The sequence below is a fragment of the Silurus meridionalis genome, chromosome 26 (assembly GCF_014805685.1).
Source record: "Silurus meridionalis isolate SWU-2019-XX chromosome 26, ASM1480568v1, whole genome shotgun sequence".
Taxonomy (NCBI): Eukaryota; Metazoa; Chordata; class Actinopteri; order Siluriformes; family Siluridae; genus Silurus; species Silurus meridionalis.
The window spans coordinates 14,372,402-14,398,791 of NC_060909.1; the positions used below are offsets into that span (position 1 = coordinate 14,372,402).

The following is a 26,390-nucleotide window of genomic DNA, read 5'->3' on the forward strand; positions in this document are numbered from 1 at the left end:
CACAAATCACTCCTGCCACTCTTTTTCACCCACTCCACCATGCCTGCACTCTTTTCTTCACTTCTCTAACACACTTTCCATTACTTTGCACTGTTGACCCCAGGTACCTGAACTCCTCTACCTTCTTCACCTCTTCTCCCTGCAACCACACCTGTCTTACTCCTACTGACCCTTCTCTCCAGTGCATACCTCCACCTCTCCAGGCTCTTCTCAACCTGCTCCCTACTCTCACCACAAGTCACTATCATCCACAAACATCATAGCCAACGGAGACTCCTGTCTGACCTCATCCGTCAACCTATTTATCACCACAAGTAAGAGCTCAGAGCTGATCCTTGATGCAGTCAAACCTAAACTTGAACCACTCTGTTATTCCTACTGCACACTTCACTGCTGTCCTCATACATGTCCTGCACCACCCTCACATACTTCTCTGACACACCTGACTTCCTCATACAACAACTCCTCTCTCGGCACCCTGTCGTACGCTTTTCTAAATCCACAAACATACAGTGCAACTCCTTCTGACCTTTTTAAGACTTCTTAAACATATTAACATTCTCAAAATAAATAATGCATCTGCAGTGCTCTTTCTCTGCATGAAACCATACTATTGTTCAAAATACTCCCTCCATTTTCTCAACACACTCTCCTCACTAGTCAACACATGTCCATCTCCATCCTTTATTGCTTTAACCTGCAGCACATCCTTCCGAGCTCGGTCCCTCTGCCTCGCCAATCGGTACAAAATTTCTGTCATATGTGTATAAAAGTGCTAATTGAACTTCTTGTGCTTTCATTTGAAGTACCATAATTAATTAGAAATCACAAAATCAAATATATGTTTATTAGACGATGATTATAGCACCATCATTTGTTAACCAAAACCACTAAATTACAAATTCTCTTGATTTTTCTTGTCATAACAAATGTGATTAAGAAACACAGTTACAACATGCAGAGAAAAACTACTGTTAAAGAGTCAAGGGTCAAGAGCCCAACTAAAGCAACCACTAATCTCAAAAATGGTGAAGTCAAACAAAACCTTTTCAAAAAAATATAAACACTTGTTAAGTTTTAAAAGAATGATGTGTAGAAATTTGATGGAAATAAAGTCAAACTATAATAGGTGAAGCTGGTAATTCTGTTTTGGGAGTTGTTCTATCATCCTGTTTTAATTCAGTTGATTTAATCTAAGGCTGTAACTGTATGTAGTTTTGTTTCTTGTTCTTTCCTTCAGTGATTCTGCTTGTTAACAGCAGTGTTCATCAGTGTCTGAATTCACTCATTTGTTTTCTTTCACTCTGTCAAGTGCACTATACTAGTGAACTAATAGGGAATAGTTTTACAAATCAATAATGCAAACAGTATTACGTTTACTTGTATTTACATAAATAGTATTTAACTGTTAAATAAACAGTTTTTCATGTTTGATCATTTACAGGTTTTTATCTTCACTAATTTTATTTTTTTTTTCACTGTTAAAACTACAAATTCTTTTTACAGTGTAGTCTGATGTTAAAACATGGAACTCTTACCCATCTCTACCTCTTTGTTTTAAAGGGTGAGAGTTTGCAAATAGACAGATCATTTATGGTAGACGCAGAGAATCCCTGCGGCTGCAAACGCCATCACTGTGGTAAGAACAAATGACTGAAGCTAAAACTGTCACAAAGAAATATTAATTTATAAATAATATAACCTTAATTTTAGATGATTATATCCTTTCAAACCTATGTATTCAGTGAAAAGTGCAGTGTGTGTGGATGGAAAAAGGGGAGTAATGAGACCTGGACAAACTTTGATGGAGCACAGTGCCTTGGGAGTCTGTTATACTACACGATGCACACAAACATTTGACTCTGTCACAGGATTCTACCTCATAAAAGCAACCAGTATTAACTGTACTGCACAGTGTCAGCCAGTAAGTACTCATACAGATATGCACACTCAGGCACACAAACACAGAAAAACTCATTTGCACATATGTAACAAGGACCAGAAAGTTGTAAAAAAAAATACTTATAAAGTTATTATATCTAAAATTCAATGCAGCTCCTGTTATCGTACTGTTTCCAAATATTAATACCATTTATATACATATACATATTTATACATTTTATGTGTTCTTTATCTTAGAATCAGGTTTATGTACCTCCTAAAGACCAGAGTGCCTGTTGTGGAGTGTGTAAGAATGTGTCTTGTATGTACCATAATGACAACGGATCTCTAGTTTTGCAAAAGGTAAAAATAATGATTTTGATGTTAGTTTTTTTTTTACTACTGTCATCTCTGAATTTCTCATTGGGAATATATGGGGATAAATGAATACATTTTAAATATATGTTATGAATTTATATTTCATTGTTAAAAGTGCTATACAAATACAAATTAATTACATTTAATATATTTCTATAAAGCTGCTTTGTTACAATATTGTTAAAATCACCAAACACATAATAATTAAATATTCTAAATATATTTACATATTATTTTAATTAAATATCTAATCCAAATATATATTGAACATATCTTTCATGAGGTTGCTTAGATTAATATACATATTTTAACAATGATCAAACTAGTATATTTTAATAGGCCAAATATTTATTGTACTCTTTTATTTTTTTATGTGTATTTTATAAAGTAAATAATGCAGTTACTGTTTGATAGAAAATCACTATTATTTTGAATCAAGTAAATAGTAGAAGTCCATATAGTTATTTTCATCGTTGATATTATATAAGCAGTAGTAATAATAATCGTTGTTGATGTCTGCAATGCAAATCTAACCGGATGAACTGGAGTATTTTTGTTATTTTTATATACAGGTCTAGCATTCTGCTCTAAATCATTTAGATAAAGTAGTACAATAAGATTCCATTACATTTCAGCAGTATTATGCAGTCTGTAATTATAGAGCAATTTTGTAAAACACACATGAGCGTCATTTTTTTATTTAAAATCTTTTTCTGGAATAGATCAAAAGGCATATATGGTTATAAAAAAAATCTCTACAAGTAATCATAAAGTACTGTATTTACTGTGAAATTGAAATGTGGTATATTGTGAAAAGCAGAGGTGGGAAGTAACGAAGTACAGATACTTTGTTACTGTACTTAAATAGATTTCTCTGGTACTTCTATTTATTTTTTTAGACAACTTTTTACTTTCACTTATTACATTTTTACACAAAAATCTGTACATTCTACTTCTTATATTTTCAAACCAGGCTCATTACTATTTCGTTACAATATTTTTTCTTCTCACTGCACATTGTTTTCAGTCCATTAACCCATTTCGTGTAATTGCGCGACTTTTTCAATCTACCATTGGTGTTTCATTTCATGCTATTAAACGCGATTAAATAGTTTGATCAATTGACAGACCTAATATTAATATGATCGGAGGTCGAATTACCAGTGTTACACTAAAACAGGTAGTAATATTGCCTACTTTTTACATGTCAGGGCCCAATTATATTTACTTTAACTTGAGTAAAAAAGTATATAACGTTTACCAGAGTATTTTAAAACATTAGTATCTGTATGTCTACTTAAGTGAAGGATGTGTGTACTTTTGCCACCTCTGGTGAAAAGTTTTCATATCTGTTCCAGCCTGGGAAGAGCTGGGTGTCTGACTGCATGCGTTACGACTGTACAGACACACAGTCTGGACCAGTACTGGTGTCCTACTCCTATAGCTGCCCTCCATTTAATGAAACCGAGTGCATAAAGGTAAACAAACACTCATATACTTTCTGCTGAAATTATATTATTGTTTGTATTCTGTTTATCATATGATGGGGCAAATCATTTATATCTGTTTATTCAACAATATTTTCTTTTTTTATGTTCACACTCCTGAGGTATGCTGTGCCCTTCATTTAAAATTTGCACTCTTTGAGGCTGTGAAAAATGATCATATATTATTATCTCGAATTGTCTTTATTGTTTAATGGTGTTAAGCTATCTTGTGTTTGCAAATGTTGATTATTCATGTGAGTAGAGAATTTTGTGTTTAGTTACTTATCAAATGTTTGAGTTAAAGACATTAAATAAAATTTTTCACAGCCATATTTGCTAATTTTTAACAAGGGTGCCAATGTTAGTGGTGGGCATTGTATGCCCCAATGTAAGTTTAAGAAATCATGTAAAAGAAACATTTTCAGTTATAGTGCCCAACCTTATATGTACAATCTTTAATGTTCTGAAGTTATTTCCTTCTTCTAGATTGGAGGCACAGTTATGACATACATGGATGGATGCTGCAAAACATGTGAGTTTTATAATTGGGGTATGGTTTATATTTTAAGTTAGTTAAGACAAATTTCACCATCTCAAATTCTCCTGGGTTTACATATTTTTTACTTTAAAAGAAACATACACCATTAGCTTATCTGCAAGAGAAATATCATAGTTAGTATACTGTAGTGTGATATCAACACAGAATTATTTCTGTAAAGCTACTGTGGAACAAATCTCCTTTGTTATAAATGCTATACATGTAAAAAAAAATTAATAGAATTTAATCTAATTATCTGCATAGACACAATATGTTAACAATTTATAATAATTTTGATATATTTTCTTTATTATTTTCAGTTCACTATTTCAAAAAATTATATGTTTGTCAACTGAAGTGGTAACATTTTATTTTAAGGATCAGAAATTAGCCAGTAATTAATGACTTATAACTGCTTATGTTAATGGCTAGTTATTGATTTCTACTTTCTGCTAAAATCAGAATCAAAAAGAGCTTTATTGCCAAGTGTGTTTGCACTTACAAGGAATTTGTTTTGGTGACAAAAGCTTCCAGTCGATGTGATTGTCCCACTTCGGGCTCTAAGAGATGATGGTGCCCAAAAACCTGAATGACTCCACTGCTGCCACAGTGCCACATGTGCTACATGATGGTGCCACATGATGGTGAGCAGGGGGTGTTTCTCCTGATATCCACAATCATCTCCACCATTTTAAGCATGTCACCATAATCTCTTAGAGCCCGAAGTGGGACAATCACATCGACTCCATCACATACATCCTCCTACAAAGGACATACTTCCTTCGACAGATAAGGAAGTTCAACCTGCCACAGGGGCTGCTCAAACAGTTCTACTGTGCCATCATCGAGTCTGTCCTGTGCACTCCGATAACTGTCTGGTTTGCTTTTTTTTATTTCCATTTTACTTTAAAAAAATGTGCAACTGGAAACTTTTGTCACCAAAACAAATTCCTTGTAAGTGCAAACACACTTGGCAATAAAGCTCTTTTTGATTCTGATTTTAGCAGAAAGTAGAAACCAATAACTAGCCATTAAAATAAGCAGTTATAAGTAGTTCAGCAACTGGCTGTCTGGTGCAGTCATAACAACCTGGAGCTTGACATGCTCAAAACGGTGGAGATGATGGTGCCCAAAAACCTGAATGACTCCACTGCTGCCACAGTGCCACATGTGCTACATGATGGTGCCACATGATGGTGAGCAGGGGGTGTTTCTCCTGATATCCACAATTATCTCCAACGTTTTGAGCATGTCAAGCTCCAGGTTGTTATGACTGCACCAGACAGCCAGCTGCTGAACTACGCTACTGTATGTAGAGTCATTACCATCATCAATAAGGCCGATGACTGTATTGTCATCTGCAAACATTAGAAGCTTGACATAGGGGTCTGTGGAGGTGCAGTTGTTGATGTACATGGAGCAGTGGGGAGACTTTCCCTGGTCTCACTAGCTGTTGCCTATCTGTTAGAAAGCTGGTGATCCACTAACAGGTATATATTGGAACAGAGAGCTGGGTTAGTTTGGTCTGGAGGAGTGTTGGGATGATGGTGTTGACGGCCGAACTGAAGTCCACAAACAGGATTTGTCCAGATGTTGCAGGATGAACTGCAGTTCCATGTTTACCGCATTATTCACAGACCTCTTTGCTCGGTAAGCAAACTGCAAGGAGGTCCAGCAACGGTCCAGAGATGTCCTCCAGATAAGCCAACACCAGTCTCTAAAATGACACAGATGTTAGGGCAATGGGTCTGTAGTTGTTAAGTCCGGCAATTTTTGGTTTGTTCGTGATGATGGTGGAATGTTCAAAGCAGGTAGGCACTTCACACAGTTTCAGTGATCTGTTAAAGATCTGTGAAAAGATAGACACCAGCTGGTCTGCACAGGTTCTTAGACAGTCTGGTGAAACTCCATCTGGTCCTGGTACTTTCCGTCTTTTTTGTTTCCTGAAAACCTGACACACATCATCTTCACTGATCTGAAGTGGATTATACATAGAACATATTGTTGTCCTGGTGGGAATGCATACACACAGAAACTGATATAAGATGTTACAGAGTCTGTGAGCTCATCCAGATCAGAGACAGCAGCTTCAAAAACACTCCAATCAGTGTACTCAAAATAGGCTTGTAATGCCTGCTCTGTTTTATTGGTCCATCTTTTTACAGTCCTTACTACAGGATTTAAGGTTTTGCCTGTATGTAAGGATAAGATGGACCAGACAGTGGTCAGAGAGTCCTGAAGCAGCTCTGCGGATTCAGCGATATGCATCCTTTATTGTGGTGTAGCCATGGTCCAAAATGTGTTTTTTTTTGTTTGTTTTGTTTTTTTCTATAGCCCCATTACACTTGTTTTTGTCATAATGATGACCTTGTTAGCTAGGAATAAAAGGTACTAGTAGATTTTATAGGGGAAAATACAAACTTTATAAGTTGACTGTACACTGTGTGAATATGTAGCTAATAAGTGAATGAGATATAAAACATTTTCCCTATAAAATATTTGTTCTTTTCCAAGAAAAGAGACAATAAATACTGCACTGAAGAATTTGGTCTTTATTGTTTTTTTAGTTCAACGAGAAAACAGATATCTTGTATAATCACAGTTAATATGCAAACAATTTATTTATGTTTTTAAATATAACAATTTTAAACATGAATTCAAGGTAAAAGTACTCTTTATGTCAATTTTACCAACTATGCACAGAAATGTCACTAACCAACAAGCCATTTTAACAAGATCAAAAATATAAAAATGAAACCAAGAAAAAAAATAAACAAATAATTACAAACATCTAGTAATATAGTTTCTTTCATCTAAAACATTGATTTAAAAAAGTAACGTTTACTGCAGTCTTTTTTTATTTCTTGAACAAAATCCAGCCGCATACTTCAATACTTGATCAAAATTGGCAACAAAAGCCTTCAAGCCTTCAAATCGATCTTTTAATTTCAGGATTAACAGTACTAGCAAAACTTTTTTGTGAAAGCTAGAAATGTTTGCACAGTGAAATTAAACACCTGGGTGTTATAGGTCTTGGGATCTGCAGCCTGAAGCTTTGCTGTTGGTGCTGCGCAATGGTGCCTCTGTCAACACTGTGCTGATGGAATGCCTCTGACATGGTGCGATCTTTCCTGAATGTTTTGAGAATCTTTTGGTAGTGACTGACCTCTAGCCCTTTAACTTTGCATAAATAAGAAAGAAATATGTATTGTCAGTTTAATAATAAAAAGAGAAACATGAAGAAAAACAGTACACATAAAAATAATGTCAGATAAAACCAAAAGGCAATTAAATAATTTCTTAAAAACATTTCGGAGACAAAATATTTCAGCAAGAAAATATTGTCCTTTATAGAAAAGATTTTGACTTGTTTATTACTTATTTTGTACAATTTTTTTCTACTGTAAATGTGACACTGTGTACACTTTTGCAAACCATGTTAAGCATGTATCTGGGTACAGTTATTTATAGTTCCCATGTCACAATGTGATTGGAAATCTAAGCAACATTGTTTTCTTCTTAAATGAATCTGCAGTACACAGAAAATTCTAATGTTTCCACTTTCCTTGAACTGCATTTGTAAATCAACCATTTAAGCAATGAAATGAATGAAATGAAACTTGTCTTAATCTCATTTTAATTGCCAGTAGGTTGGCAAGTTACTGTAACACTTCTACAACTGTCAAACAATAATTTCTGCTAAATTTAATCTATCAACTTAAGTGTAAAATATTTATCTCTTATATCAGTCTACTGTCTCCTTATTCATGTATAATTTTAAATCAATACCAAGTATTCTATAATTAGCAAAGAACTTTTTAATTAAACCTGTGGTATTTTTGCCACTATAAGTTGCAAAGTTTAAATGTTAGCAAACTATCATTTGTTAAAAGATATAGATTAGTAATTTATTTAATCCACTACGTAGACATAACATTTTTTTTACACAAACAACAATAGCAAAGCCTGAAATTTAACTATGAAAATCATACCATTTCAATACTGGTTGTGCTGAGAGTTTCTTTATGAAGATCTTGTAGTTACTCCAGAAGAACATGTATTACCCATCAAACCACCATATCATGAAAGTTAAAGACTTCTACAGTGAAAAGGAAACTGCATGGTAAGAAAACTACCCCATGCTCATTATTATTCACGTGTTTTTCACTGAGAGCAGTGGCCTTTTTTTATTTTTATTATGTTTATATTATATAAAATTATATTTAATAATAAAAAATACATAAATACTAAAGTTTATTATATTATTATATGTATAATAGTATACTATATGCACTTTATGGAGGCTATTATATTTATATTTAAATGAAATTGCAGCTATGAGTAGGCATTTAGTAGGCATTTGTTTGTTCAGGTTAATGTTAAGAATGCAACCCTCTATTTGCTGCATTATTTTTTTGATTTGTTCAGATGTTATATTAAATTATCTTCTGAATTCAGTATAACACCTGTCTTTAAACTATGCATTTGTTTTTAAAGTGTTACATTTTTACATAATTTTCATGTTGTGATGCTAGTATGATTATTTAAATTATGTTATTCTTTGCTAGGTGTGTCGAGATAAACGTCACAGGAAATTGTATAGCAAGAGCATCTGAACTTGGTCAATATTTTCCAAGTCTCATCTCAGCCTCCAGACATTGTTGCATTTCATTTATAGGTAACCTAGTCGTTTTTTAATATCTCAAATCTGTTTCTAAATAGGGTGTGCTGCAATAATGTTATACTTTATAATTATATATATAGTTATAATGTAATAATGATTGTAATTGTGTTGGGAGGTAACTATTTTGTAGAATATATCCCAAGCAGATAATATCATAACTGAATTAAATATTGAGAAATGTGTAATGGTCCCGATGTATAATCTTATGTATTCTGTGTCTGCTTTTAAACTGTAGATTTTCAAAAGGACATGCTACAGAAAGGCATCACTGGAAGTTCTTTAACACTGACTAAACTTGCTTATCGTCTGCATGGTGTCTGCAAATCTGCAGTTGAATAATGAAGAGAAGATGAACTGGAAATTGGAAAAATACATGAAATTGTTTTGATTGATGAGAGCAAATTTGGTCACAAAGGAAAGCTATCAATTACATCAGGTCGCATTTTATAGTAAAGATAAACAATACAAGATACCCCAGCAGTTGAAATTTTGTAATCAAGGGAGGCAGAGCCACAAGAGGTCATGGATGTTTGGAATGCTTGGAGTGAACGAGGAGCGCAGAAGACCAGAGAGTTGTCAGTCAGTTCAACATCTCATGCCAATTCTCCAGAAGCATGTTAGACAAGAAAACCCTGTTGTCCCTGTTGTTGGGTGGAGAGTCTATAACTGTCTGAGAGATGCTGAAAATAAACATCAAACAGTAAACCATAAGGAAGTATTTGTTGATCCTCAGGCAGGTGCTCCCACACAAAACATTGAGAGCTATTGAGGAGTCTGCAACATTGTGAAGATTTTTGGGGAACCACACGAAAAGCATGCTGAAAGACCACTTAAAATTAATCAAGTGCACTTACTGGCATGGTAACAAACATAAAAATGGCCCCATGGATTTTGCATGACATTAGAAAGCAGTATTCTGCATTAAAAAAAATCGGTTTTGTGACCGTTAAATTTTAAAAACAAATTTGTACATAATTTTTTTGGAAACTGACTGAGATTATTCAAGTCAAGTCAAGTGACTTGACAAGATGTCTGCATCTGCAGTTTGTTTCCTCATTGAACCATAAAACAATAAAGACTGAATTCTTTAATGCAGGATTTAATGTCTTTTTTATCATTTAAAAACAATACATTTTTACTTTAAAACAGGGAACACATTTTATATTTATTCCATACACATTAACACAGTAAACTGGGAACTTATAAAGTGTGTATTTTCCCTATACAAACTACTAGTACCTTTTATTTCTAGATAATAAGGTCATCATTACGACAGAAACAAGTGTAAAGGGGTTAGAAGACAAAAATATATATTTGTAATAGCCTAGTTATTTACTTGTATGCTATTAAAAACTATTTATAAGGTCTTTAACTTATAAATAGTTTGTAATAGCATAGAAGTCAATAACTAGTCATTAACAAAAGCGGTTATTAGTCATTAATTACTGGCTAAGTTCTGATCCATAAAATAGTGTTACCATTGTAATTTAACCTTGAGTACCTTTACTGTTGTGTTGTTTGAGCTATGAAGAGTTTTATGGTTAGATGGGGCTCTATTTTTGTGGCAACATAAGCATATTGTTTTTGGCTACAATTATGTACTTTTGCACTCTCTTGCAATTGTCACAAAATAGTACACTAAATCCAGGCCTAGCCAGTTAAAAGGTACGGCATCAAATATTAAGCCTCAAGATGACCCATCTAAATCCTGTCCCACAGTTTTTTATTTATGTCTGCCCATTTCAAGAAAAAAAATTATGTATTATTAACCAAGTAAAAAAGGTGTGAGAGTGTGGGCTTTCCGCCTCCTTGATGCATCTGTCTTTAAAACAAAATAGAGACAGAAGTCAGGAGAATGCAAAAGTGGTACACCACAGATTACAGCCTGTACCTAAATGAAATCCTGTTGGTACACCCACCAGACCAGATCATCCTCTTTTTTGTGTGATCCTACAGAAATGTTTTACCTCCTTTTTGGTCATGGGTCTCTGTCAGGGTGAGAGCAAAACAAAAGGCGGAAGCCGGAGTACAGCTCGCTCGGGTTTAAATGACAAGTGTGAGGGAGAGAGATACACATGAGCACACACGCGCACAGACACGCTCACATGCTCACACGGCAGTCCTTTGGTTGAGAGAGTCCGAGGTGCGCTTTGGGAGAAGCGTAGCTGACCCGAGAAGCGCAGCCGGGACGGGATTGTGGAGTCCGAATGAAACGGATAAATAGAGTCCTGTGTGAAAACCGAAACACGAACACATAGACCGCAAGTTAAGTGCAACACATACAATAACGAACAGGGAGTGAATGTGAGTGAGGGGTTTATGTAGGAGCGGGGTGGAGTGATGAGCTTCAGGTGTGCATAGTTAAGCCTGGAGCTCCAGAGAGAGCGGAGGCATGAGAGAGAACGAGCCCCAGGTGTGCGTGGTTAAACCTGGAGCTCCAGGGAGAGCGTAGGCATGGGCGCCACAAAAGGGGGGTGTGGCAGGTGGATCCCTGACAGTCTCAGTCAGGCTGCAATTGGTGCTGTCTTGTAAATTTAGGGACACCTTAGCTCACTAACCAAGGGGAAGATAAGATACCATACATCCATAATAATATAATCTAAATAGGCAGCGGGCGGCATATGCAGAGAGTCACTGGAATGTCACTGAAGGTCCTGAATAACTCAAAACAAAAATTCACATTAAAATTTACAATGGGTCTAACCGAAAGAGAGAGGAGAGAGCTTTTTTAATTAGATATTGGGGTCAAGAGGATCTACCAATATCCTTTTGTCAAGTACATATTTCAATTCAAAGTGAACACCCTACTGATATATGAGACATCATATATGAGTAAAATGTAGACACTGTATTGAATTAAACACACAAACACACAACTGGATCGAACTGTTTGCCTTAGTTGCATTAGACCACTGGACTGAACTACTGGGGGACTTCTTTATCACCCCCTAATCAAACATGGTCTTGAGCTCTTCCCAAACCAAAAATTCCATTAGCATGTGATGTTTGCAAGGAGAGGGGAAAACACACAAAATGTTGTTTATATTTAAACATTCCTGAGGCAGAGCATGTCATCATTGACCAGCTATTAGCAAGTGCATGGATAATGTCATTGCTGTTTTGTCACCTGCCCTGAAACCATAGTTTTGGGTCTTCAGAAGTGCATGCACCTCTACAGTCCTCCATGGATTCTGATTGTAATGTGAGATGATGCTGTTATCCTTAACATAGTGACAGAACAGCCCTAAAACAGCTTTTTTTTAAAGAGCCAAACTGTACCAAGCCATCAAAGAGTTAAAGCTTACACATCCCCAGAGAATCCACAGCCATGTTAAGGACAGCAGTTGCACACAGTGCATGTGGCTTGGCATCCAAGCCAAGACCAATTACAGGACAGCATCACCTACTTTTGCCAGTAATGGCTTCCTTTCCAGATTAACTAAACAGCTTTTATAGTCAGAAAAGCTGATGTGTCTTGACACAGCTAATGTGAGTTAACTCTAAGCAGTGTCAACCTATGGACAGCTGTGAGACCAGAAATCATTCCGGGCAGAGTAGGTGCAGACCAGCTGGTTTTCCATCATCTTCAGCATCTATCTGAGCAGTGACATCATTCCAATGTGCAACAAGACCACCACCATATATTCTAACATGTATTATTGTAACCATTATGTAAGGATACAGGTGCTGTTCCCAGCACCACCACACTAAGCAATGGGGCCCACGCATGTGTGTAGTCACCTGCTGGTCACCCTGCCGACTCATAACTGTGCAGCAATTCACAGCTTGGCTCACATCAGCAAGTTTGCTGATAAAAGAACCGTAGTGGGTGTCAGCATTAACAACAATGACGAGTCAGCATACAGTATATAGAGAAAGTGCAGCAGATGAAAACATATATGTATATCTCGACATATATGTGGAAAAAAATAAAAGAGATTGACTTAATGAGGACATGGCGCACTCCCTGCTGAACATCAAAATCTTCTTTGGTTTCAAATTCCTTGGTGTTTGCCTGGTGGAGAACCTCAGCTGGAATGCCATTGTGTTAATTGTCTCACTGTCTGGTGTAACAGTAGGGGCATTTTCATACCAAACTCCTTGGGGTGTCTGTGTGGTTCTCTACGAGATTAGTGTGACCAGGTAGGAGTGAGGACACATTGGAAAATTCTTGGCAACCTACTTGATTTGGAACAGCAAAGGTGGTCTCCACAATGGAGTAGATTGGTAGACATTATACTTTGCCTACAACTCTGGTCCCTTCCTCTGTGGAATGGCCATTGCCCAAGATACAGGATTTCAATTGTTTAAGGACATTAAGGTGGTAAATCTGAAATGCCCCACCTTTGTCTATTTGCCTTATGTCATAGTCAACAGTCCTCTGTGCCTCAAAGGGCCCCTACCACTTGGTGAGTAATTTAGAGCTCAAAGTGTTTAATAATATAATGCTGTTCCAAAGAAAATCTCATAGCTGTGTGTCCCTGTTATATATTTACGGGCCATTCTTGAGCCTAATGCAAATTCCCCTGTGTTATATGACCCAGAGTGTGGATTTTTGCTCTCAGGTCATTAACATGAATTTCATTCTTGCTTTTAAAATGTCTCTCCTCCCAGTTTGCATGACACCAAGATGCAATGAGGTTTAAGAGTGTATAACATTTAAATAAAATAGTGAAACCCCATGGAGGTTTGTAGGACCTTTTGAACTGTAAATAAGATGGGAAACTTATGAAGATCATTGTGGAGAAACTTACAAATCATATATTTTGTGTTTGAATTACAAACATCAATACAGTTTGCAGAGAGTGCATTTCATAAAAGCAGTACTTTGATCAGTCAGGATCGGTTTTGGATTCTAATTTGCATAACAGTGCTTTTGCAACACTACAAGCTGAGAGGCATCACTTTCTTGTGTTGCGTTGTGTAGTCCACCAAAACTAACATAAAGCAACAACCTAATGAAGTTTGATTATTGGGTTGTGGGATAATAGAAGGATAATAAAAGGGGTTGTGGTAAACCACCTGAAATAGCAATTCTTGATGGCTTTTTTACATCAATGACTGTGTCATTCTTTTGCTTGATTTGTGTGCCCTGTATCACTCAAACCATAAAACTAGCCTTTAAAAATTTAAACGTATTAATGGTGCTGAATTAGACTCGATTGACTAACACTTGTTCAAAAGCATGCTTCTGTGTCTTTTGAAATGACTGCTTTATAAAGAAATCCCTAAGGGAAATTCCTGCTAAGGAGGGAGGTACTGAACTGTTCCAATGTCCTACATTGAACCATGCATTAATGGTTTGTTGTCTAATTAAAGATTGAATCTACAAATGCATTTTATGTATACCATTGGTAATGTACTGTATACCATTAATCACGAGTATACAGAACATTCCAAACAAATCAGGGCTGACATTGGGGCATTGGGGTTCTGTACCATTGCCACACCTACTTTAAGCGGCACTGCCCCAAGGAGTGGGGGAAGGAGTTTCAAGTGAATAAGCCCTTTTTTCATGGTACATGAACAGAGAGAGAGAGAGAGAGAGAGAGAGAGAAAGGAATAGGCTCATCTGCCCCAAATTACACTATTAAGTGATCCATGATAGTTTAGGAGGAGGTAGCTTAGTGGTTAAGACATTGGTCATTGGATTAAAAGGTTATGAGTACAAATCCCAGTCACACCAAGCTGCCACTCCTTGGCCCCTTAACCCATAGCTGCTCAGTTGTATGAATGAGGTAATTGTAAGTTGCTCTGGATAATGGTGCCTGCCAAATGCAGTAAATGTAAATCCACTACAAACTGAAATGAGGATTTGATCTAGCAACACCAAATGGTGGAACTGGATCCATAGTACCATCCCCTGAAGAAATCATTCTTTTAGAAATCCATAAAAACCCATTAACACAATAGCATTTTTTTTCTTTGAACCTTTGCAATCTTTGTAAGAGCTCATTTAAATGTATATATAAACAACTCCTAATAGAATAACACTAAAAACAATGCACTGTTCATGTTTCATGGCTTTTGTGAATTAAATATGACCATGAAAATAGAGCCCATTATGTTTAATAAGGGAAAAAACATTTAACACAGATTCTTATGCATGTAGATTACTGTTTAATAATGGATCATTCCTGTGTGATATGATTATAACTGTTATATGATTGTATCAATCTCTTCAGGCACCGGACTTTCTATCTTCCCCTTCCCTGTTAACACACTGAAACCCACCATTAGTACTAACTGTGACCGAGGTACCCAAAACATATATCAATTATTAAGGCTCACCATCACCATTGTTGATTTCCAACAATGTACTTCCCCATTAACATACAGGAAAATAAATTTTATAAAAAAAAGAGCCAATTGGTAAAATAAAGCACATTCCATTCTTTATGAAATTAGTCTAATCATAATACCCTCTTGATGATAATCTTTCCCCATTTTGCTCTGTTGGGCAGTGCATTGTTGATTGCCAACAATGTACTGTTGGTAGTGGCCAGTTGGCAAATGTTGTCTAATTATTTGCATGATTTCTAAAGCCTGAGCTAATTATGTGTTGTGTTTATATTTGTGTAGTCTGTAGCTCTAGAGTGTGTCAATCTTTTGGGTGATATGGCACAGTGATGGGTCAGAATTTTCTATTAATTCGTTTGTTTGAAGAAAAAAAAATCCTCTTGATTCCTTGACCAAATAGCATTTATGACCCTGCCACATCACCCAAACCATTGCAGCACTTTATACCTTCAGACTGTAGTTATTCATTTTACTTGTTCTAGTATAAATGTTTTATTTGTTAGTTTGTGGGCTAGTGGGCCATTTATTGTATTTGGTTTTACATTATATTGTAGAATGAATATTGTAGTATTTTTATGAAAATAGTTTAGTGTTAAATATTGTGCAGCCAAGTGGGGAAAGAATAATGTTCATATAAATGGTCAGCTTGTGTATGATTCTTTAAATCTGGTACCTCACTAAGAAATGTGGGTGGATGCAGTGGATCTTTCGCTATATGCAGTGCATCTTTTTACAAATATGTGTTAAAATTATCTGCCTAATATTGGTAAGTCCCCATTATGCTGTTAAAACAGCTCTGATCATCCCAGCACATCCATCCCATCCCAGCACATCCCTCAGATGCTTGCTTGAACTGAGATCTGGGGAATTTGGAGGCCAAATCAAAACTTCTTTGTCATGTTCCTTAAAACTGCAAGACATTTTTTGCAGTGTAGCAAGGAGAATTGTCCTGATAAAAATGTTCCTATAATTAAGTAACACCATTGGCATAAAGGGGTGTGTTAGTTTGCAACAATATTTAGGTAGATGAAATTTGTCAAAGTAATGTCCACACAAATGCCAGGGTCTCCCAGCAAAACATTGCCCAGAGCATCACATTTATTTTGCTGGCAGTGTACCTAGTATGTATATATAAATATTTACACAGTATTTAAACAGCTCATTAAAATAGTTAAATGGATAAATGCTGTTTTTTTACTGTTAAAAACAACAAATGACAAAAATAAAAAATTGTCAAACACAATGTCTGTGTTAATAGCTTAAGCATTACAACCTGCCAGATGCCCACCCCAAGCCATATGAACACTTTTTCAAAAAAGGCAACTTTTTAGAGTGTTCCAAGTATCAATTAGTAAGTACCTACTGCAAGTGATCCAAAGGGAGGACAACTGGCCCATTTTGCATATCACCAATAATGATTGAGGATGCAATCATGATGTAAATTAAGTGTAGGCTTTTAGGTTCAAGTCATAGGTTTAACAAAAATATATAATTAATATTTTTGGAATCAAAGCCATTTTTACTTAGTTTTTCTATTTTACAGACTCATAAGTAACTGGAACAATTACTGATTAACTGTTTAATTGAATTGTCTGATGTTTCCTGCTTCTTTCTTATTTTATGTCAAATAGAGATAAAAATTTGAAGTTAATTTCAAATGCTAAATTTGCATTTGGTATTGTAGCTGGTCATGTAAGTGTGTAAGTGTAAGTGCATGTGTCATAGAAATGTCTATTTGAATTTAAATAGAGGGTTTGCCACAAGATGCACACCACTATTAAAAATAAACTATTATTATTACTAGGTGTCCTTATTGTTATGTTATAGTTAAAGCTACTGTGCAGTATGATCAGGGTGCAAATAGGGACTCCAGTAAAAATAGCTATGACAGCATAACTTATATAGTTTTGGATAGCTAAGGAAAAATAGAGCCAAATGGTAACACAGACAAAGTGTTCACTGGAATAAGAAATTGCCCATCACACCACCATCAACCAACTTGAGTAAACGTGAGAGTGGAGGGACGACAGCATCCAAACATCAGCAAATTCATTAATTCAGCAAAACACTGCTCCATTAGCTAAGAGAAAGCTATTCACAAAAGGCTTGACTAAACAAATGTGTTTTATACATAAACCTGAACCCTGAGACCGTGTCTGAGTCCTAAACACTAATTGGAATTGGAAGGCTGTTCCTTAATTTTGGGGCTTTGTGAAAGTGAACAGATACTATAATAAATGGCTATAATTTCCAAATTGTTAAAGCAATATTGTTAAACCTCTTGAATTAAAACAAAAGTCTAGACTTTAAAATTACATCTTGATTGCTTTCTTTCAAACCCTTGGCAAAAATATAAAAAATATTAAAATGTGTTTGTGAGTGCACAAACACATTTTGTGTGTGTGTGTGTGTGTGTGTGTGTGTGTGTGTGTGTGTGTGTGTGTGTGTGTGTATCCATGTACCACCACTCTTTTAAAATCTTTATAAACTTTCTTATGTAGTATCTATACTGTGCAAGTGTGTCACATTTTTGCCCACATCCTCTTCTTCCTTATCTCTCATTGAGGTCCTAAGGATACAGTAACTCTGTTGTTAGGGAAAAATATAAAATTCTGCCTGCTTTTATACATTCTAGGCAAGGAGGATGGAAAATCATGTCAGAAAGTAACTGTACGCATGACAATAAGAAAAAATGACTGCCGCAGCAACAGACCAGTGAGTAAACCTTAGATATTGTTCCTCTGCCTGCCTGTTTCATGCTTTCACTTGATAGACAAGTTTCCTCAAAAAACACTCATTAACTCAGTTGCAATAAGTATATATATTTGTATAAAGTTAAACAATGCTTCAGACTTATACCATATTCTGTTCTTAAACTCTACAGGTAAACATAGTGTCATGTGATGGCAAGTGCCCTTCAGCAAGCATTTATAATTACAACATCAACACTTACGCACGGTTTTGTAAATGCTGCAGGGAGATGGGCCTTCAGCGGCGCTCTGTCCAGCTCTACTGCAGTGGTAACTCCACATGGGTAAACTACTCAATCCAGGAACCTACAGACTGCTCTTGTCAGTGGTCTTAAAATAACACCCACAAACACACACACACACCTCAAAAGAGAAATGTCAGCTTCACAATTCTGTATATTAATTTTCTCTAGAACAACAAAAGGCATTCAAACAGTGGAGAAAAAAAATTATACTTTTGTAACTTGAACAAAAAGTGTTCACTGAACTTGAATACATTTTATATAGAATTGTTGTGTCATCACTCACATCAAAGTGGCAGATATTCAGAAATATTTACCTATCTGAATATGTTTTTTTCTTGTACAGTTCTCCTTTTAAAGTGAAGGAAATACGTTGTTCAGTAAACCAAATATATGTATTAGAGGCATTTATAGAAGATATTACTTCTTTATGTACTGTCTATTAAGTGATCAATGAATATATTAATCTGTTGCTTTTGAATAACCAAAACTGTGGTGTGTTTTGTAATCTTTAATTATTTATTACATTTTTAGTACAACTTTAAAATCCAAGAGAAAAATTAGAACACAGAATCCAGAAACTGAACTGATAATTGCTTTGTTGAGTATTCAAGACTCATTTTAAATTCTAAATGAATCTTCTTTCCTAAGCATGACATTTTCTAAATATAGTGTGTGTCATAATGCATTATATTTGCAGTATATTTTCATTTAAAAAAAATTTTCAACATAAAAATATATTCTGGACCCATTTTATTGGTCATTATTTTCCACAATAAGATGAGCTTGAGCCAAGAGAGTGCATGCTGTCATTCTTGCAGACCTGCTGTCTCCATGTAGAGGGAAATATATCGACAGTATTATATCGTTCACATGAATCCCAAGGTTTCACAGCAGAATATTGCCAGGTCATCACATTGCCTTTAGTGCATCCTGGTGCAAATCTCTTCCTCTTCTTTATGCACTACAACCTGGGCATTCTGACCTGTCTGCAGGTATGCAGCCCCATGCACAGCAATCTGTGATGCACTTTGTGTTCTAAAAACTTTATATTATAGTTAGCATTACATTTTTAACAATGTGTGCCACATTAGCGCTTGTGTTAAATCAGACCTTTGGTCCCCCACGTGGCATCACTAACAAATTGGGTGCCCAAGACCCTGTTTACTGGTTCACTGGTTGTCCTTTCTTTAAACAGAAGGCAGGGTTTCAAATTTAATGTAAGTTTTAAGGTGTAATGAAAAGATTGGTAAGCTAGTGCCAATCTACAATCAACTATGATCATCATACACTAGTAACTGTAATAATTCATATAAGATGTTTATAGACAGAGCCTTTAAGATGTTTAACCTCATAAGTGTGAGAATTTGAATTTATTAAACAAAATGAGACCACGACAAAAAAGACTGAAGTTTGAAGATGTAAAATTTTATTTATACACCTACATTATTATTACCTTATAGGTTTACAGACCAAATAACCTAGACTAAAATCCAATTATATTTTTTAATTGAGAATCAATACAATATTTCTGAAAACAATATGAACATTCAGAGAAAAGTAGGCGAGTGCTTCAAATGGTACAACCTTCACCAACGGTTTACTTCCTGCGGCGGGCAGCAGCACCCTTCTTGGAGCTGTGATAAGTGAATACAGAAAAAAAGGCCTTATGATCTATATCAACAATCTTACTTAATCATCTAATGTCCATTTTTTTGGTGAACCTCTGCCCATCATAGCCACAGATTCCTGTTTTTAGCTAACAGCATTTAAATCCATTGTAGTCTGCTGCTGTTGTAGCTTATTGCTTCAAGGGTTGAGGCATACTGCACTGCTGATCCATGGTTCCTAAGACTGGTTATTTACTTCACCATAGACTTCCTGTCAGCTCACAACTGTGAAGCTAATGTCCTCTGACCTTTCTCATCAGCAAGGAATCCCCCCCACAGACCTGCTGCTCACTGCTTACTATTCGGTTTCAAATGTACTGTGGACAGTTTTGAATTGAAAATCCCAGATTAACAGTAAACCCAACCATCTTATCCATGGTCGAAGTATCTAAGAAAATGTTTTTTTTTAAAAACTCTTATTTTTGCCATAAATAATAACTGAAGCTTTTGAAGTGTATCTGTTTGATTTTATACACTGCATTGCTGCCACACAGTTAAATGTTATAATTGATTTTTTTTAAGTGTGTCTATTAAAGCTGGAAAGTTGGTGTTAGATACTTTGAAGCAGGTTACTTTAATTGCCATTGTAACTATTAACAATGTGTAACAATGTGTAAGTAACAAAGTGCTTGTGGTGAAACTGGAGCTACTTACTGCTTCTGCAGCTCATCAATACGGTTGCGAAGTGAGATGACCTGTAAACAACATATAAGCATATTCTGAAACAAGCACACTTATATTTACCCTAAGATCTGACAGGACATAACGAGTCTGAATCTGTTACCACAGAAAGTTCAATGTTCAACTTTTTTATTTATCAGCCGTCAAGTTTTAGTAAATTAGCTATGTGATTTATAGAGGAGTATGTGAGAGACCAGTAATGAGACAGACTTGGCTGCCCATGAACTTGTCGCCATTTTACCACTGTTTCTTCCTTGGAACACTGCAGACCAGGAACATCCCACAAGAGCTGTAGTTATGGACATGCTTTGACCATGTCATCTACCCATCACAGTTTGGACCTTGTCAAACTCACTCAAATTCTTACACTTGCCCAAGTTTTTCCTGCTCCATACACATCAAATTTGCGGACAAAATGTTCACTTGCTGCCTTACACATTCCACCCACTAACAGGTGCCATGATGAAGAGATTATTCGCGTTCATTATCATGTCACCGGTCATAATATTATAATGTCATAACGTTATGCATGATCGGTGTATGTATGTATGTATCGCACATTTTTATCTGTTTTAAACGACCTTAAATTAATACTCTAGTTTGTAATACTCTAATCAACATGGTCATTGACAATATGGATGTTTTATGCAAATGTTTGTTTATTATTAGTGAAACCAAACTCACAGAGCGTGAAGACAAAATATTCTTGTAAATGTTTTAAAGTAAGTATGGTGTTTTTAATTACGCGGATCATCAGGACACCAAACGGAACCTTTGCTATGTTTCCATAAGGATGGTTAATAAGGTGATATCGGATAAACTGTACCTGTTCTAACTTTCATACGGATTACATAATCAGAGATTATTTGTTTTCAATGTGCATTGGTTGAGCTTTCTATATGTTTATTATGTCTGTGAGATGGCAGAGAGCGCCCCCTGTTTGATTATTTTTTTATTTTACAAAAACACAGCGTTTTGTTGTTATTAAAATTTAAGTTCATTTTGGCGGTATGAAAAAATGCTACATTTATCGCCCCCAGAGTGTTCATTGTGTGCATCATGGCGGATTTGGTGCTGATTTGAGACTTGCGTTATTAACGCATTAATTTTGACAGAGCTAATATATATAAAACCAACATTATTATATATATTAACTTAGAATATACTAGCAACAATAACTTGAAATAAACAGTGTTAGGGTACATCATTAATTCATACACAGACACTATCCATCCCACTACAGTATCTTTCTGATTGTTTGGGGCACACACAGTAAGCCAAAGACTCTTTGAGGATGACCTAGTGTCAAGGAGGGCAGCAAAGAAGCCACTTCTCTACAGGTAAAACATCAGGGACAGACTGATATTCTGCAAAAGGTACAGAGACTGAGGAATGGGGTAAAGTAATTTTTTCTGATGAATCCCCTTTCTGATTGTTTAGGTCGATCGAAAAAAAAGCTTGCCTGGAGTGGAAAAGACCATTCATATGTGGGGTTGCTTTTCAGCCAAGGGAGTGGGCTCACTCACAATTTTGTCTATGAACACAGACATTAATAAAGAATGGACCAAAAGCATCCTCAGAACAATATGGTGATGAACAGTGCCTTTTTCAGCAGGATGGAGCACCTTGCCATAAGGTAACAATCATAACTAAGTTGTTCGGAGTCAATATTGACTCTTTGCATAAACTTAATGCAATTGCCAATAAAAGCATTTGACACTTATGAAATAAGTGAAATATAAAGGTAATCACATTTCTTCATAAAGAACTAATCTTGTTAATTTGAATAATTAAACACTTGTATTGTATAATTATTCAATCTATTAATGGCTGCTAATCCCACTTAATTTTCTGAGTGTTTAAGTAGGAAGAATTTGCATTCATTTTTCCCCTTTTTTTTGGATATTGGTAAATTGGAAAATAAGTACAAGCTAGAAACTGGTTTTTTTACACCTGGGATTATTTGCCTGTTTAGATAAGTTTATTACATTGATGATTACCAATTGTTATTTAGTCCCTGATAAATAAAAACAGAATTAAAGGAGTGTGTAATTATTTTTTCTCATAACTGTACTTTTACACGTGTTGCCATTGTCGTTGGAAATCAACAGTTTAAGATTTAAACTGAAGTTTAAAATCAATTTCAATTGCCAACTACTAGCTTTTTATAACTGAATACAAGTGTTACCTCTATAAATCTCTTTATCTTATTTTACGCAGCAATTAAAATCTTGTGGTTTTATGCACATTGTCTAAGGGGAAAAAACTTACAATATATTGTCTGTATTGTAAGTGTATTTTTAAGGACAGTCTGTAATGTATGCTCACATGCAAAAAGAGAATTATTATTTTGGTCAAGAAGAGCCAAATCTTTCAATGCTGTGAGTTTAAACTTTAGGACACTATCTTGTTTCAATTTCACTGCTGAACTGGAAGAGTTTCAACATGCAAAATCTCAACAGATCACTGGTGCCCATCAATAGGTGGGCTAGATACATATAAAAAATATAAAAATGCTGATGAACACAAAAATGTCCACAGAAAAGTAGCCTGCCTCTGTTGCCAGGCAGATGGTTATTCGGCAGACAGAGAGTATGGCACCGGTATTAAAGGCAGGCTACTTTTCTGTGGCCCACCCTGCATATATCTCACCTCATACTTCTGCCTCTTGAGCTTCTCAATGTGGTCATATTTTTCAGACTCAAGATTATACATCCAGTCCCACAGCTCCTTGGCCTTATCCCTACACACACACACACACACACACACACACACACACACATTTCCTATGTTTTAAATTTCATTGTGGATGTATATACAGTCTACTATAAAGATTTTTTTTTTTTAAGAGTAGTGAATATTCCTTTTAATTATTAAAACTTTGCCATTTGTCTTTACAGTGGCAGCCTGTAAGGGCCACCCACACCTTCTCTGCTGGCCTAAACTCTATCAGAATCACTGACTTACATCTTAATACTTTTTTGACTATTAATGTGTGTTAAATTTCTCCCAATAGTCCGTTCTCTTATATTCATTGGGTCATTTAGTTGACCTCCTTATCCAAAGCGACATACAAAAGTGCTTTGAGTTTCAATTAATAAATCATCTTTATGTCTTTTTTTCTGTCAAAGCTTAGTTCCAGATGTATGCCAAGCCTTTGTATTTCATAGTATTTTATATAACCTTTTTGGATACATTTTCGATCTTGCCATCTTGACCTCCCCAGTCTCACCTGTTTCTAAAATTTCTGATTATTGCCTTTTTTTCCTGGCTCCTTTCTCACATATTTATATTACATTATATTTCTCACCATAAGTATTTGTTCATACCTCAGCTTGTCTTCATTGAGATGATCAATGTTTAGTGGCTTGCGTCTCTCAGCCAAGACCTTTCTTTTTTTCTCTCTCTCTGTCTGTTTCTTTCCCTTCTTTTGGTCAGCCTGTATCAGAAATTGCAAATTAGTTAAAATATATATATATATATATATATATATATATATATATATATATATATATATATATATATATATATATATATATATATATTTTTTTTTTTTTTTTTTTGTGGAAACAGTTCGGAAAAGAACCATATATAGCAGGAAAGGTCTTTTATTTTTAGGTCAAATACTTTTGGCAATATAGTATACACATATATGGCACAGCACAGTGAAATACTTTTCTTCGCATATCCCAGCTTGTTCGGAAGCTGGGGTCAGAGCTGGGGCCAAACATGATTCAGCACCCCGAGGAGCAAAAAGGGTTAGGAGCCTTGATCAAGGGCCCAAGAATGGCAGCTTGGCCTTGAATGGTTGGCTTGAATGCTCTGACCTTCCGATCAGTAACCGAGTGCCTTAATGACTAAACTACCACTCATCCTATTTAAATTCACCACAAAAAAATTATAACTGCACCAAGCTTCACATTTTGTGATATACATCAGGTATACAATTTCTGAATGTTATGGTCAAATATGCACCTTCTGTAGGTAGCTGCTGTAGTTGGAGCCCATTGTTGTCAGAACAGATTTCTTCTTTGCATCCTCCTCTGCTCTCTTCTTTGCATCTGCCTCCTCTTTCCTCAGCCTTTCCTCCTGTCACAGATGTGGAAGTATGTACATTTAAGAGAAACATAATACAAAGACACACACACACACACACACACACACACACACACACACACACACACATATATATATATATATATATATATATATATATATATATATATATATATATATATATATATATATATATATATATCGAGGTGCATGTCCACTGTGAGAGGCATAATCTAAAAAAAAAATAAAAAATCCAGAAATCACAATATATGCTTTTTAAACTATTTATTTGTATGATACAGCTGCAAATAAGTATTTGAACACCTGTCTATCAGCTAGAATTCTGACCCTCAAAGACCTGTTAGTCTGCCTTTAAAATGTCCACCTCCACTACGTTTATTATTCTAAATTAGATGCACCTGTTTGAGGTCGTTATCTGCATAAAGACACCTGTCCACCCCACACAATCAGTAAGAATCCAACTACTAACATGGCCAAGACCAAAGAGCTGTCCAAAGACACTAGAGACAAAATTGTACACCTCCACAAGGCTGGAAAGTGCTATGGGGAAATTGCCAAGCAGCTTGGTGAAAAAAGGTCCACTGTTGGAGCAATCATTAGAAAATGGAAGAAGCTGAACATGACTGTCAATCTCCCTCAGACTGGGGCGCCATGCAAGATCTCACCTCGTGGGGTCTCAGTGATCCTAAGGAAGATGAGAAATCAGCCCAGAACTACACGGGAGGAGCTGGTCAATGACCTGAAAAGAGCTGGGACCACCGTTTCCAAGGTTACTGTTGGTAAGACGTCATGGTTTGAAATCATGCATGGCACGGAAGGTTCCCCTGCTTAAACCAGCACATGTCCAGGCACGTCTTAAGTTTGCCAATTACTATTTGGATGATCCAGAGGAGTCATGGGAGAAAGTCATGTGGTCAAATGAGACCAAAATAGAACCTTTGGGTCATAAGTCCGTGTTTGGAGGAAGAAGAACACCATCCCTAATGTGAAGCATGGGGGTGGTAGCATCATGCTTCGGGGGTGTTTTTCTGCACATGGGACAGGGCGACTGCACTGTATTAAGGAGAGGATGACCAGGGCCATGTATTGCAAGATTTTGGGGAACAACCTCCTTCCCTCAGTTAGAGCATTTCATTTCATTCATTTCATTTTATTTATTTATTTGACAGGGACAATGCAACATACATAGTGTCAAAGCAAGCTTGTCACTGAAATGCTACATAAAAAGTTTATAGCAAATGCTAATTTTCAACTCCTGTCCCTGGAGATGGGTCGAGGCTGGGTCTTCCAACATGACAATGACCCGAAGCACACAGCCAGGATAACCTCTGTAAGAAGCATATCAAGGTTCTGGCGTGGCCTAGCCAGTCTCCAGACCTAAACCCAATAGTGAATCTTTGAAGGGAGCTCAAACTCCGTGTTTCTCAGCGACAGGCCAGAAACCTGACTGATCTAGAGAAGATCTGTGTGGAGGAGTGGGCCAAAATCCCTCCTGCAGTGTGTGCAAACCTGGTGAAAAACTACAGAAACGTTTGACCTCTGTAATTGCAAACAAAGGCTACTGTACCAAATATTAACATTGACTTTCTCAGGTGTTCAAATACTTATTTGCAGCTGTATCATACAAATTAATAGTTAAAAAAATCATACATTGTGATTTCTGGATTTTTTAGATTATGTCTCTCACAGTGGACATGCACCA

General features: G+C 35.9%; 2 protein-coding genes across 12 annotated transcripts in view; one reads left to right on the plus strand and one right to left on the minus strand.

Annotated features, from left to right (window-relative positions):
• otog (otogelin) overlaps positions 1–18,897 on the plus strand; it is a 94,190-nt gene extending 75,293 nt beyond the window's left edge. The window contains exons 47-54 of the mRNA XM_046840871.1: positions 1,564–1,639; positions 1,746–1,924; positions 2,140–2,244; positions 3,618–3,737; positions 4,233–4,278; positions 15,154–15,225; positions 17,904–17,983; positions 18,153–18,897. Coding sequence (XP_046696827.1) covers positions 1,564–1,639; positions 1,746–1,924; positions 2,140–2,244; positions 3,618–3,737; positions 4,233–4,278; positions 15,154–15,225; positions 17,904–17,983; positions 18,153–18,353 — 879 coding nt within the window. The 3' untranslated portion in view covers positions 18,354–18,897. The remainder of the gene's footprint in view (positions 1–1,563; positions 1,640–1,745; positions 1,925–2,139; positions 2,245–3,617; positions 3,738–4,232; positions 4,279–15,153; positions 15,226–17,903; positions 17,984–18,152) is intronic.
• A 770-nt stretch (positions 18,898–19,667) lies between these two features.
• Positions 19,668–26,390, minus strand: part of tnnt3b (troponin T type 3b (skeletal, fast)) — a 61,176-nt gene continuing 54,453 nt past the window's right edge. For all 11 annotated transcript variants that reach the window (XM_046840370.1, XM_046840375.1, XM_046840373.1 and 8 more), the window contains 5 exons: positions 24,587–24,700; positions 23,941–24,050; positions 23,264–23,354; positions 20,585–20,625; positions 19,668–19,897 (listed from right to left, as the gene is read on the minus strand). In XM_046840370.1, the coding sequence (XP_046696326.1) occupies positions 19,861–19,897; positions 20,585–20,625; positions 23,264–23,354; positions 23,941–24,050; positions 24,587–24,700 (393 nt within the window). In that variant the 3' untranslated portion in view covers positions 19,668–19,860. The remainder of the gene's footprint in view (positions 19,898–20,584; positions 20,626–23,263; positions 23,355–23,940; positions 24,051–24,586; positions 24,701–26,390) is intronic.